Here is a 14,099-nt window from a genome sequence, read left to right on the forward strand (position 1 = left end):
TCTAAAATATTTTTGGATTTTAACACTGTAGCACTTTCGTTTTTATTTGACAAACATTGTCCAATCATGAAGTAACTAGGCTTAAAAAATTCATCTCGCGATTTACAGACAAACTGTGCAAATTAGTTTTTGTTTTCATCTATATTTAATGTTTTATGCATGTGTCGCAAGATTCGATGTAACGGAAAATTTTGAAAAGTTTTTGGTTCTTGGAGTGAACTAAACAAGGCCCAACTCATATATAGCAAGCATGATTACAATCCCGTTAGTTGCCTCGGTCCCATATGACAATTATTACTCATCATGAGCAATTTTGGCTTAGCTTATTCTAACAAACAGTAAATGTTAAGTAAATAAGTTTTTAAATTTTAACTGTACTTATTTTGTACGAAAAAGCTAAAAAAAATGCTCGGGTCTTTTGTACATTTCTAGCCGTCAAAAGATTTTAGTCTATTCTATGGCTCTATGGTACGTGTCCTATAGTGCCTAGCTGTCATTTAGAGTTAACATGGAGTCTCTTTGCTTGACAGAAAAAATTGTGGTTGAAAATATTATTTGCTGATTTGTTATAAGGTCTTGTTTAGTTCTAAAAATTTTTGTAAAATAGGAATAGTACCACTTTCGTTTGTATTTGACAAATATTATCCAATCATGTACTAACTAGACTCAAAAGATTCGTCTCGTCAATTCCGATCAAATTGCGCAATTAGTTTTTATTTCGTCTATATTTAATACTTCATGCATGCGTCTAAAGATTTGATGTGACGGAGAATCTGAAAAATGTTATAAATTTTTTTGAACTAAACGAGGCCTAAGAGATTGAGTGACTATTAAATACGGCAAATAAGATAAGCTCAATAACAGGATCGTGATACATGTGCGCGGCTTATATGGCTGGTTATTATCAGCTCCGTACCGTCTTGATGTGAAGATCTCCACAAGCTGCGCCAGCCGCCAGGTCCCTTCCCTGTATTATTATAGTCAGTTCGCTAATCAATCAACTATTGGACATACAGAAAACATTGTTCAATTTCTGGCATCTAGCTTGCTGACAGCCTGACCTTAAGTGTCACAACGCGAGTGGCCTTATCGAAGGCTAACTAGCTATTCAACCAAGTCTTTTTTTTTTTTTTGAGCAAACTATTCAACCAAGTCGACCTCTATCATGTACACATTGGCGTTGCTTCCTCAAGACTGATTGATTTTTGTCGTGTTTGATCGATTTTTCCGTGTATGCATGGGCCATGGGCACTCGCGCGATAGGATCGGAAGAAATCTAACGCAATCCAACTGGATCTGATCCACAACCAGTGGTTCACAGTTTACCTACTGTACTTGCTAACATTTGTTCCGCTATAGCCTACACCAGATCGACACGTGTGTGCAATAATCTTACGAGACTAAATAATAGTCCTACATTGCAGGAGTATTATATATAGGATCGAATGGGGCCGCATCCGTTAACAGCAAATAAATTAAAGGTGGCATAGCTAGCTGAGCTTTACAGAGCAAGTACATTGTTAGCAATGTCGTCGATGCATTACTTTGCTGCTCTGTCGGTGACTCTGCTGGGAGCTATCTTGCTTCTGATCCATTTAGCCTTCAAATGGACGAACGGCGGCCGGACGGGTAAAGAAGGGATGCTGCCGCCGGGGTCGAGGGGCCTGCCGCTCCTCGGCGAGACGCTTGAGTTCTTCGCGGCGTCCCCGACCCTTGAGCTAGTGCCCTTCTTTAAGCGACGGTTGGAGAGGTATATATTACTCCCCCCATTTCAAATTATAAGTTATTCAAAAAATTAAGTTAAAATATTCAAAATTTAACTAAATTTATATAATAAAATAATAATTATTATGATATCAACTAAATATCGCTAGACTCTTCTTTAATTATATTTTTATAGTATAACTTTATGTTATAAATCATAATACTTTTCACTATAATTTTGATCAGACTTGAAAAGACTTTGACTTTTCAAGATTCTTAAAATAATTTATAATTTGGAAGAAGGAGTATATACCATGTGTATATATATGAGCACTGGCGGAGCCACCGCCCGGCCACCCCGAATTTTTTTTTTATTTTTAGCCCAAATTTAAAACATATTTCAAATTTGACACGCTTTTGAAAATATTTTCAAAACTAGGCCGTTTGGACCCGCCACCATGCATGGCGGGGCAAATGCACGGAACCCCGCCATGCATGGCGGCGGGGTACTACGACTAACGTGGCATGGTTCAGGGGGACACCTGCTGACATGGCTAACACGTGGCGGGGTACGTGGCAAATAGTACCCCGCCACGCATCATGGCGGGATGCAACCCCGCCGCGCATCATGGCGGGGTGCTCCCTGTCTGACAAATGACCCACCATCTGCTTTCTCTGTGCTCCCTGGTGGCACTTTCGTTCATTTGTGGTAATTATTGTCTATAAATTGCACTAATTATACAGTTTCTCTGTAAATCACGAGACGAATTTTTTAAGCCTAGTTAATTTATAATTAGATATTTTTTATTAAATAAAAACGAAATTACTACAGTGTTAAAATCTAAAAAATTTTTGGATCTAAACAAAGCCACGTGTATGCGTGGAGAAAGAGAGAGGGGTCCGCGTGAGAGGGCAAAGTGACAGTAGTGTAGAGCGTTGGGTCTTGTTTAGTTCCCAAAAGATTTTGCAAAATTTTTCAGATTTTCCGTTACATCAAATCTTTAGAAATATATTTTTAATTTCAAATAAATTTATTCAAAAATTAGATTTAAATGTCTATTTAATAATACTAATTTTATATTATAAATATTAATATTTTTAATAAATATTTAATCAAAGTTATTTTTCAGAAGAAAAATAACAGACATCAGGAAATGTGCGTGCTGCAGCTCTGCGCGCGTGCTGCCACCAGCCCACCAGCAGCACTGTGCAGCAGCAGCAGCAGCACTGTACGCACAGTGTCTGCTGTAGTTTTCCCGTTCCTTTAAATGTTCTGAAAAATAACTTTGATTAAATATTTATTAAAAATATTAATATTTATAATTTAAAATTAGTATCATTAAATAGACATTTAAATCTAATTTTTGAATAAATTTATTTGAAATTAAAATATAACTCTAAAGATTTGATGTAATGGGGAATCTGAAGAAAATTTTACAAAATCTTTTGGAACTAAACAAGACCCAACACACTACACTACTGTCACTTTGCCTCTCACGATGGGCAAGCCTGACCTCTCTCTCTTTCTCCACCCATACACACTATAGGGTGGCTTTGTTTAGATCCAAAATTTTTTTAGATTTTAACACTGTATTAATTTCGTTTTTATTTAATAAAAAATATCTAATTATAAAGTAACTAGGTTTAAAAAATTCGTCTCGTGATTTACAGAAAAACTGTATAATTAGTGCAATTTATAGACAATAATTACCACAAATGAACGCAAGTGCCACCAGGGAATACAGAGAAAGCAGATGGTGGGTCATTTGTCAGACAGGGAGCACCCCGCCATGATGCGCGGCGGGGTTGCATCCCGCCATGATGCGTGGCGGGGTACTATTTGCCACGTACCCCGCCACGTGTTAGCCACGTCAGCAGGTGTCCCCCTGAACCATGCCACGTTAGCCGTAGTACCCCGCCGCCATGCATGGCGGGGTTCTGTGCATTTGCCCCGCCATGCATGGTGGCGGGTCCAAACGGCCTAGTTTTAAAAATACTTTCAAAAGCGGGTCAAATTTGAAATATATTTTAAATTTGGGCTAAAAATAAAAAAAAAATTCGCCACACCGGGCGGCCGGCCGGGCTCCTCGTTAAAATGCAAAAGAAATCTTCTTTATATTTATATAGAATTCTATGATTTTATAGTTAAATACTTTTGCTTAATGAAAATTGCCCGAGCTCCTGAAATCTTCTGGCTTCGCCACTGTATATGAGTATTATACTCAAAGCGATAAACAAGTATGAACATATACACAATATGGTTTATTGAAGATGAGAGTAACTACACGTACGTGTAGAAATATATATATATATATATATATATATATATATATAAGTGATATTCTACACCCTAGGTGTAGAATACTATTCTACACCGAACTATTGTGCTGAACAAAATTCAGTATCATTCAGTATTCGTGTTTCAGTATTTCGTGATCCTGAGTCTAGTATGAGATGATACTGAAGGTTGTTCAGTACTGCTCAATAATATTCTACACCTAGAGTGTAGAATAGCGTTGCCGTATATATATATATATATATATATATATATATATATATATATATATATATATATATATAACACATGTTTATTAGTGTATTTGTTATAGGCACGGACCGCTTTGCTGGTGTAAGTTCTATCGAAGCTCTAATATGTGTCCTAAAAACATGCATGCCACCAGGACACACCGTTATACCTGGGCAACGGGCCGGCCCGGCCCGGCACGGCATGACAACGGGCCGGCACGACACGTTACTTAACGGGCCGAGGGGGCACGTCGTGCCCTGCGGGCTGTGCCTTACCGGCCTGCGTGCCTGACCTTCGGCCCAGGCACGGCACGGCGGGCCGTTTTGCGTACCGGGCTGGCCCGACAGGCACGGTAAAAATAGAGGGCCGGGCCAGCCCATAGCCCGTTGAAAGATAACATCTCAATAAATACATATTTAAAATCAGATTTCAAACATATTCATATTCATCAATCATCAGTTAGATACTTAGATAACAGATTCAAACACAGATGAGAGTTGACAGATGTAAATATCAAAATGAGCTGTTTGGTGCAATGCTGCCTCATTAAAAACCTACCTAGGTAAAACTCACCCTTGTGAGAAACCCTAGGCAGGAAAAAAGAGTGCAGCCAGCTCTAAATGTCTTAAGTCTTACTGTCTTAACAATATTACAGACCATTGTTCAAATGTTCAAATGAAAACTAAGTGAGTGAGGGTCACTACCACTCTCAACTCACACAAAAGCACCAACACTCCCAGCAAACAAATGAAATGACCACCCCTCAGCCACCAGTACCCTCATCTGCAACTTCAGGTTCATCCAGGAACAAATTCTCAAAGGCATCTTCGATTTCCTTGTTATCAGCAGCTTGATGTTGCTCCCTCTTCTCTCCTAGCTCCCAGTCCTTCAACAAGGTTAGCATCTCCACATGTTCGGGTTTCAAGCTTCGGCGTCGTTCTTCTAGGATCCTTCCAGATAAACTGAAACAAGACTCTGAAGAACAGGTGGAAACAGGAACTGACATGATATCTCTGGCCATAATAGCCAGGATGGGATAGGTTAGTTTGTGATCACGCCACCACAGGATAATGTCAAAACCATCCTCATAAGAAGTTATGCAGTCGCTGTCCAAATAGCTTGCAAGTTCAGAAGCAGTAGATTGAGAAGAAGAACAGGCAGTTGAAGGACCAGGTAGATCTGATCCTCCAAAAATTCTCCCCCAAGCCTGTTTTCTCTTACCAGTGACTGGGGTAGGACCAGCAACTCTTTGATTCCTAGATGCACCATACTTTCTCAAATATTTCTCAAACAATTTATGCAACTCAGTTTTCACATCACCATAGTAAGCAGTGTAATCAGTACCACTACATTCATGAAGTAAATGGAGGACCCTTTGCATACCACTGAGCTTAGCTCTAGGGTCAAGAATGAATGCAAATGAATATAACATAGGAATGTCCTTCCAATACTTTAGAAACTTACTTTGCATAGGAAACACAAAGGCTCTCAGATTAAGATCTCTTTCACAAGCATGTAAATGAGTTGCAATCTCCAGAACATGGTGCAGAACAAGAGGACTGGTAGGATAATAAACACCAGATAGTGTAACAGTACAGTCATAAAAGAGTTCCAGGAACTCCAATATTTTCTCAGCCACATGCCAATGAGCTTGAGACAACAGGGCACTACCATAATTTGAATTTATGAACACAGAAAATACTTCACGATAAGGAACCAAATGTTTAAGCATGAGATAAGTAGCATTCCATCTAACATCCATGTCTAAGCCAAATTTTCTAGGCCTCATACCTTTAGCTTCACAGTAGTTCTTAAACATAGCAACTCTTTGATTAGAGGAGTTCAAGAAATTAATTGCAGTTCTAAAGTCCTCTATATAAGGTTTGATTCTTTTTAGTGCAGATTTAACTATCAGATTAATAATGTGACAAGCACAACGTTGATGCACAAGACTGTAAGTTCTATTAATAGGATCATCATCATCAGGTGCAGGGTCAGGACCAAGATAACCAGCAAACATGGGTGTCAAAGTTTCCATTGCCTTAGCATTGGAAGATGCATTATCTAAAGTGATAGAAAAGATCTTATCAATCAAGCCATATTCCTCAACCACAGATGCAATGGCAGTAGAAATGTTTTCACCATTATGCTTAACTTCAATCAACCTAAGACCTATAATCTTCTTTTGCAACTCCCAGTTAGAATTTACATAGTGAGCAACAACACATATGTAATCCTCCTTAGCATTACCAGACCATATGTCAGAAGTCAAAGCAACAGATGATGAAGCATGCACACAGTTCCTAATCATAGCACGACGTTCAGCAAATAACTTATCTAGATCTCTAGTGGTGGTTCTTCTAGATGATCTAACAAATCTTGGATTATGAGCACGAACAATGTATTCCTCAAATGCATCAGTGTCACCAAAACCAAGAGGAAGATCAAGCCTAGCAATCAATCTACACAGTTCAGTTCTAGCAACAGTAGGATCATAGTTCCAATTATGCAAAGCCCCATCAGAACTAAAAGCTAGTCGAGACTGAACCGGGCCTGGCTTTAATTGGCGGGCCGTGCCGTGCCGGCCTGTGGGCCTAGAGTGCGGCCCAAGCACGGCCCGCGCCACCGTGCCGTGCCAGCCCGAGCCCAATGAACTTCGGGCCGGGCCGGGCTAGGGCCGGGCCAAAAGGACGGGCTTCGGGCCGTGCTAACGGGCTCGGGCTGCATGCCCAGGTATACACACCGTATGAAACTTCTGAGAAGAGAGAAGACTTGGAGTTTCACTAGAGTGAAAACTGGAGCCTTTTATCTGTATGCCATTATGAAAGATCGACCAAACCAGAAAACTACTAAAAAATTGTTTCGCACCGCTGTGCCCAACTTCATCTTTGGCTATACCCGTATGCCATTCCGTCCATTTTAAAGTCTAACTTTAGTTAAGTGGCATGCCAATAGACTTAAATGCCCCTACGCCGTGTCAGTTCAACTACCACCAACCCCTGTGCTAATATCAGAGCACCTTCAATTCAATTCGCCGTCCTTGTCAAAAAAAAAAAACAATTCACCACGAGAGATTGAGCAACGCGGTGACCGCGCTCTCCTGCGCCACGGGGTCAGGCTCCGCAGCAGCGGCACGAGCGCCGGGATGGCGCCCGACACTCCAGTCAGCTCGCGGATGTCGGACCGGTGCTTGGCCAGCAGGCGTATCCTGGCCGCGGCGGCGCGTCGCGCGTCCGGTCTGGCATCGGGCCCCAGCGCCTGCACGCACGCCAGCATGAACGGCTCCACGCGCTCCAGCGGCGCCGCGTCCGCCGACAAATCCATGGACTCGAGGTCGTTCAGATCCACGGCGGCGGCGTCCTGCGCGTCGGATCTGGGCACCGCCGCCCCCGCAGCAGCGGCGAGGCGCTCGAGCTCCCCGGAGATGTCGGAGTTGAAGCTGGAGTAGTCGGAGAAGTCCCCGTGCGGCTAACGAGGCTCCTGCTCCTGCGCCGCACGGACACCACCTTCACCGCGGCGCTGCGGGCGCGCTTCCGCATCCACGACTTCTACACCTCGGGCGCGGCGCTCCCGGCATTCCTCACGGCCGCCGCGGCGGAACCGACCCCCCGCGCACCGCGCTCGTGGTGGCCGGCGGCGGTGACCACGCGTCCCATCCAGCCGAACCCGAGCCGGCCGCTGTCGAGCTTCACCCGGTCGGTGCCCTCCCGCGCCACGGCGTTGGTCGCCTTTTTCGCCAAGGTCGCGTCCAGCGACTCCAGCACCGCGCCGAGTGCGCGCACGCGTCGGCGAACCGCGCCGTCAGAGGCGTTGTGTTGCGTTGAGCTCCTGCTCCACGAGCGTCACCACGCGCGGGCACAACGCGCGCACGTCGCAGAGGAGCTCGTCGCGCGGGTTCACCGGGACACGCTCTCGTCGGGGACGCGCGAGAGAACGAACGCCAGGTTCACCACCAGCGCCTCCCCTCCTCCTGGCTCGCACCCGAGCCTCGACGCCTCGATCTCTCCAGCAATGCAGCTGCTTCGAGCGGGAACTCCAGCCCTGCCTGCTGGGCGTGCCTCTTGAGAAGGGCAAGAAGGACATTATACTAGCCGAGACCCATATGTCAGACCTTTTAAACGGAATAAAACAAACAGAATATGGACGGAATGGCACATGAGTATAGTCGAAGATGAAGTTGGACACAGCGGTGCGAAACAACTTTTTAGTGGCTTCCTGGTTTGGTCGATCTTTCATAATGGCATACAGATAAAAAGCTCTGAAAAACTGATGTGCAAAACTGGAAATAGAACTCCACCAAGAGTGATTCGTTTTATCTCCAAGCATTTCGATCTCAACATCACAAAAAAAATGCTTTTAGACAACTAATAAAACCGTGAAATAATATTATGCACTGATATATTAAAGGTTGCTTTCGTTTATCAACCTAGACCTCCATAGGTGGTGATATGACCATCGTTTAACGAAGAGAGCTGCCAAAAACTACATATTTTATGCAGTTTGTATATTTTTGCACAACTTAGGCCTTGTTTAGATGCACTCAAAAACCCAAAAGTTTATCAGCTGGATTTGTCAGTCATGCGCATTAAATATAGATAAAAAATTATTAATTACATAGTTTACGTGTAAATGGTGATACGAATCTTTTAAACCTAGTTAGTCCATGATTGAACAATATTTATCAAATACTCCCTCCATCCAAAATTATAAGTCATTCTAAGAATCTTGGAGAGTCAAAACATCTCAAGTTTGACCAAATTTATATGATAAGATAATAACATTTATGATACGAACTAAGTATCATTAGACTCTTTATTAATTATATTTTCATAGTATATCTATTTAATGCCATAAATCTTTATAATTTTTTATATAATTTTGATCAAACTTGAGATGTTTTGATTCTCTAAGATTCTTGAAATGACTTATAATTTGAAATGGAGGGAGTACAAACGAAAGTGCTATAATGTCAAAATCTAAAAAAATTGAAACTAAACAAGGCCTTAGTTCTTGCCTCGTGCTCGCGCACACATGTCGATTAGCCCAAGGTTTTTAATTTCGGTATCGCAAAAATTTTGGCCCCCACCGAAATTACCGGAGACTAGCACATGAAGTATGCTATTCTTTTTTTTAAAAAAATTAGATTTAAACAAATATGAGTATGATTTATGATTACACATCTCTATTGAATAGAAGAATATGCAATATAAACAATAGAAAATATGAGTCTAAGTTATATAGCACATGTATTAGTATATAATGAAATTTTGGAATTTTCTTTTGACCACCACCGAAATTCGCAAAATTTTGGTGAAATTTCGCCGAAATTTTGAACCCTGAAGTCCAGCCCCAGCTGCTGGAAATCGACGGCTGGCCTGCTGAGAGTGAGCTGCTGCTTCATGATTTTCATGCTTGACTTTGAGTTGCAGGTTCGGGCCCATCTTTCGGACGAACATTATTGGCGAGGACCTCATCGTTTCGCTGGACCCGGAGCTGAACGCGCTGGTGCTGCAACAGGAGGAGCGCGGCTTCCAGATCTGGTACCCCTCCTCTTTCATGCGCGTCTTGGGCGCTAGCAACATCGTCTCCGCGCTCGGTCCGCTCCACCGGCACATCAGGAACCTCGTGCTCCGCCTCTTTGGGCCCGAGGCCCTCCGCCTGGTGCTGCTCCACGATGTGCAGCGGAGCGCGCGCGACGAGCTGCGGTCATGGCTCGACCGCCCGGACGTCGAGGTCAAGACGGCCACCTCCAGGGTAATATATATATATATATATATATATATATATATATATATATATATATATATATATATATAAATAAAAGCTGCTATATCTAGACATCTAGTCGATTAATACTGCATCATATCCGCCGGCCGTATTACATGTGTCGTTTATCCTTTTGCGTCGGTCGAACTGTCTGTAAGTGCAGATGATATTTGGCATCACGGCGAGGAAGCTGATCAGCCACGACGACGCGGCATCGGGAGGAAGCCTGTGTAAATGCTTCGACGCATGGACCAAGGGGCTGCTGTCGTTCCCCCTCTGCGTTCCCGGAACAGCCTTCTATAAAAGCATGCGGGTATAGTACATACTATGAAGTACTACGTATACGTAGTTCAACACCGTTCACTTGTATTATATATATATATATAATACAAGTATATATATATATATCTCTCTCCACAGGGACGCCAGAATGTTATGAAGATACTGAAGCGGCAACTCGATGAGCGCAGGAGTGCAGCCAAGCGCAAGACCGTGGATTTCTTCGATCTTGTGATAGATGAGCTCAACAAGCCAAACCCTATAATGAACGAGAACGTCGCGTTGGACTTGTTGCTCTTGCTCCTCTTTGCAAGCCACGAGACGACGTCGATTGGACTGACCGCGATAATCAAGTTTCTTACGGACAATCCAAAAGCCTTGCAAGAACTGACTGTAAGTAAACGCTTTATTACCATTCACCACAACTTTTTTTTTGTGTGTCTGCTCTTACGGACAATCCAAAAGTTGTGCCTCTAATTTGTATTTGAATGTGATGTTTTCAGGACGAGCATGAAAAAATTGTGGAAAGAAGGGTGGATCCAGACTCTGATATCACCTGGGAGGAGTACAAATCTATGAAATTCACATCTCATGTATGTGCTATAAATTAAAAAAAAATGAAAACTTAAAACTTAAAACACGCAAATATATATAGTCCATGATAGAATCCAAACGGTTGCCTTGCACCTAATATACTTTCTACATTACATATATAGGTTATACATGAATCCCTTAGGATGGCAAACATCGCTCCGGTGGTGTTCAGACAAGCAAACCATGATGTACACATAAAGGGTATGTATATGAATTTGATTTCTACCATGTACGTGTAGTAAAAGAACTATTATGGTACCATATTCCGAGGAATAGATCGGTGTATATATCCTCACTTCTGACTTATGAACACAGGATACACTATCCCAGAAGGGTCAAAGATCATGATCTGTCCATCGGCAGCTCACCTGAATTCAGACGTTTACGAGGACCCCTTGGCGTTCAATCCATGGAGATGGAAGGTTGGTGAAACTCATATTTAGCAAAAATTCTTAATTGGCCTAAGGTGGAGCGGTTACATGGATAACACACGTGGTGTGAGGTCATGGGTCAGATTCTCTATGACCGCGAAGCGTGTATTTTGCATGAAAAATTATGTGCCTTGTAGGTACCTGGTGAAAAACGATTTGTAGAGGTGACTCATGGGGCATCCCTGATTTTTAAAAATATTATTTTTGGACACCTATTTGTGATTTTTGCAAAACATTTTTTGTAGAAGTGACTCATTTTCTAGCAATCCCTATAAATCGATTTATCGGGGGGCAACTCGCTCAGCCACCCCTACAAATTTTCCCTGTGATGGTGTTTAAAACTCTCATATTATATTCATCTAATTCTAAAATAAGTGTTTGGGATTCTAAATGAATTTAAATAAAATATTATCAACTCCAAAGTTATATTAGTTTTCAAGATATATAATTTTTGTTTTGGTCGTTTCTCCATCTGAGGCCGTTTGAAAAGTTTGAATTTCAAATTAAGTGATTCAAATGTAATTTTTCTTAGATAGATAATTTTAAATAAAAAAATTGTCAACTGTAAAGATGTATAACTTTTTGAGATCTATAACGTTGATTTTGGTCATTCCTCCATCTGATGTGATTTAGAAAAATCAAATTTTAAATATGAGAAATTCAAACCTAATTTTTTTGGACAGATGATTCCAACGAAATGGTTGTCAACTACAAAGTTTTATTTTGATTGTTTCTTCATCTGATGTCAACTACAAAGTTTTATTTTGATTGTTTCTTCATCTGATGTCATTAAAAAAACATATTTCAAATGTGAGAAATTCAAAAGTAATTTTCCCTAGATAGATGATTTCAAACGAAAAAAATTATCAACTTTAAAGTTGTATAACTTTTTGAGATTTACCACTCTCATTTTGGTTGTTTTTCTATCCAAGATTGCTTGAAAAATTCAAATTTTAAGTCGTGAGGATTTATGAATTTACTATGCCACGCCCGTATTTTAGAGGCGGTTCTAGGTCTAACTGCCTCTTGAAATCCATTTGTAGGGGCAGTTCAATCTAAGGCCACCTCTAAAATACGGGTTTGTCGTTTCAGAAACTTTTTTAGAGACAGTTTTATATTGAGTCAAACCTATATATTGAAAAGTTAGACATCTCTATAAATGCTTTTATAGTACTCATGTCCTTCTAAATAAATTGTGTTCACAACGCAAAGTACTGTTTTGATAATACATATATGTTTACATGGTACAGGATACTCCTGAGCCCGTTGGTGGCTCTAAGGATTTTATGGCCTTTGGGATTGGTTTGCGGTTATGTGTTGGTGCTGACTTTGCCAAACTGCAAATGGCTATGTTCCTCCACTGCTTGGTCACCAATTATAGGTAAAAGCATATTCTCAGACCATATATAGATGATGATGATGTACGGAAGCCTCAAAGTGTACAACAGTGCTAATAATACCATGTGTTTTCTTGAATATAGATGGAAAGCCATCAGCAAAGGAAAGATGATGTTTTATCCCGGGCTGCGATTTCCGGACGGCTTTCGCATCCAGCTTTTAACAAAAGCATGAAATGTTGCTGCAAAAGACTAGCTAGTACATGGTATTAAAAGTATGCTCATTTATAATAGCTGTGATCAAATGATTAAAGACAATTGGATACAAGTAAATTTTGGTCAGTATATAAGATATATAAATAAACGAATGTACAAATAAACCTAAGAAAAAGAGAACTAGAGGAAGACTTCAAGATCATCAACCTAAGCTGCTCAAAGCATGATCTGTAAGTTACAATGTTGAAGCATTAGTGCCAAATCTGAAGGGAGGAAGTAGGAATAAAAGCCTAAAAATTAGAAAATGGTGTAGTATGATTCCTCATTTTCCAAGATGTATACCTTTAAACTGGATGTTGTAATGCAATGCGTGTAATTGTTTCCGTTTATACTATATAATAAGTAAAAGTTCAGCTATATGACAATATTGGCGACTTTTCCAAAATAATTTGAACCTTGAATTGAATAGTAGAAATTTGTCTCCTTTAAAATCATGGCTTTGAATCAAACCATTTTTTTATACTAGCATTGCGATATGCTTTCAATCTCATTTCCCTCCACCTCACGATTTTGAATCCTTCTTTGATCACTTGCGCAAATCATATTCCAGCTCCACTTGTAGATGACCTGTCTTTCCAAAAACAACAAGCCCATATTGCTTTGCACAGTTTCTTAGACCGATCCTTTCCTCCTTTTAACCATTGTCTTCTTAAGAACAAAGGCGGTGGGACAAAGGTGGCTGGAAGCTAAAGTAGGACAACAAGAACAAGTTCTATGAGATTATGAACAACCCTTGCCAGAACCACGGTTATATGGTAACTCACCTTGCTAATGACAGTACTACCATGAAGAAACAATACACTAGGAAGTTTATAGGCCACGAAAAAGAATGACGGACCCTCTTTCCACCATCAAATCCACCCCAACCCTCTCCCTCCCGAGCCACCGCCGCCTCTTTCCACCATCAAATCCACCCTAACCAAGCCTCCTCCTCGTGAGCCCCTGCCAGATCTGGCACCGGTGTCGTCCGATCTACTCGCTGATGGCAGCAGCTCTGCGGGAGACCGTGCTTTGGTAAAGCCATGGCTGTCTCGTCGGGAGCTGGTCCTGGCGCCGCCGTCGGAGCTGCCGTCATCTACCTCCCTGTACCAGCCCTTGCAGACCGGCCAACTTGTTGCTGTGGCGCCCAGCTCGCCGCTGGCCTGGAACAGGGCAGGCGTGCAGGCCGGCCGGCGTAAGTGCTGG

General features: G+C 41.7%; 1 protein-coding gene across 1 annotated transcript; it reads left to right on the forward strand.

Moving 5' to 3' along the window:
• LOC8155312 (cytochrome P450 87A3) lies at nucleotides 1,457–13,279 on the forward strand. Its single transcript, XM_021451821.1, has 9 exons — nucleotides 1,457–1,750; nucleotides 9,661–9,985; nucleotides 10,161–10,310; nucleotides 10,418–10,669; nucleotides 10,780–10,869; nucleotides 10,993–11,071; nucleotides 11,186–11,292; nucleotides 12,552–12,682; nucleotides 12,783–13,279. The coding sequence occupies exons 1-9, from the start codon at nucleotides 1,527–1,529 to the stop codon at nucleotides 12,871–12,873; spliced, it is 1,449 nt and encodes a 482-aa protein (XP_021307496.1). The 5' UTR covers nucleotides 1,457–1,526; the 3' UTR covers nucleotides 12,874–13,279.

The sequence above is a fragment of the Sorghum bicolor genome, chromosome 1 (assembly GCF_000003195.3).
Source record: "Sorghum bicolor cultivar BTx623 chromosome 1, Sorghum_bicolor_NCBIv3, whole genome shotgun sequence".
In the NCBI taxonomy this organism is placed as follows: domain Eukaryota; kingdom Viridiplantae; phylum Streptophyta; class Magnoliopsida; order Poales; family Poaceae; genus Sorghum; species Sorghum bicolor.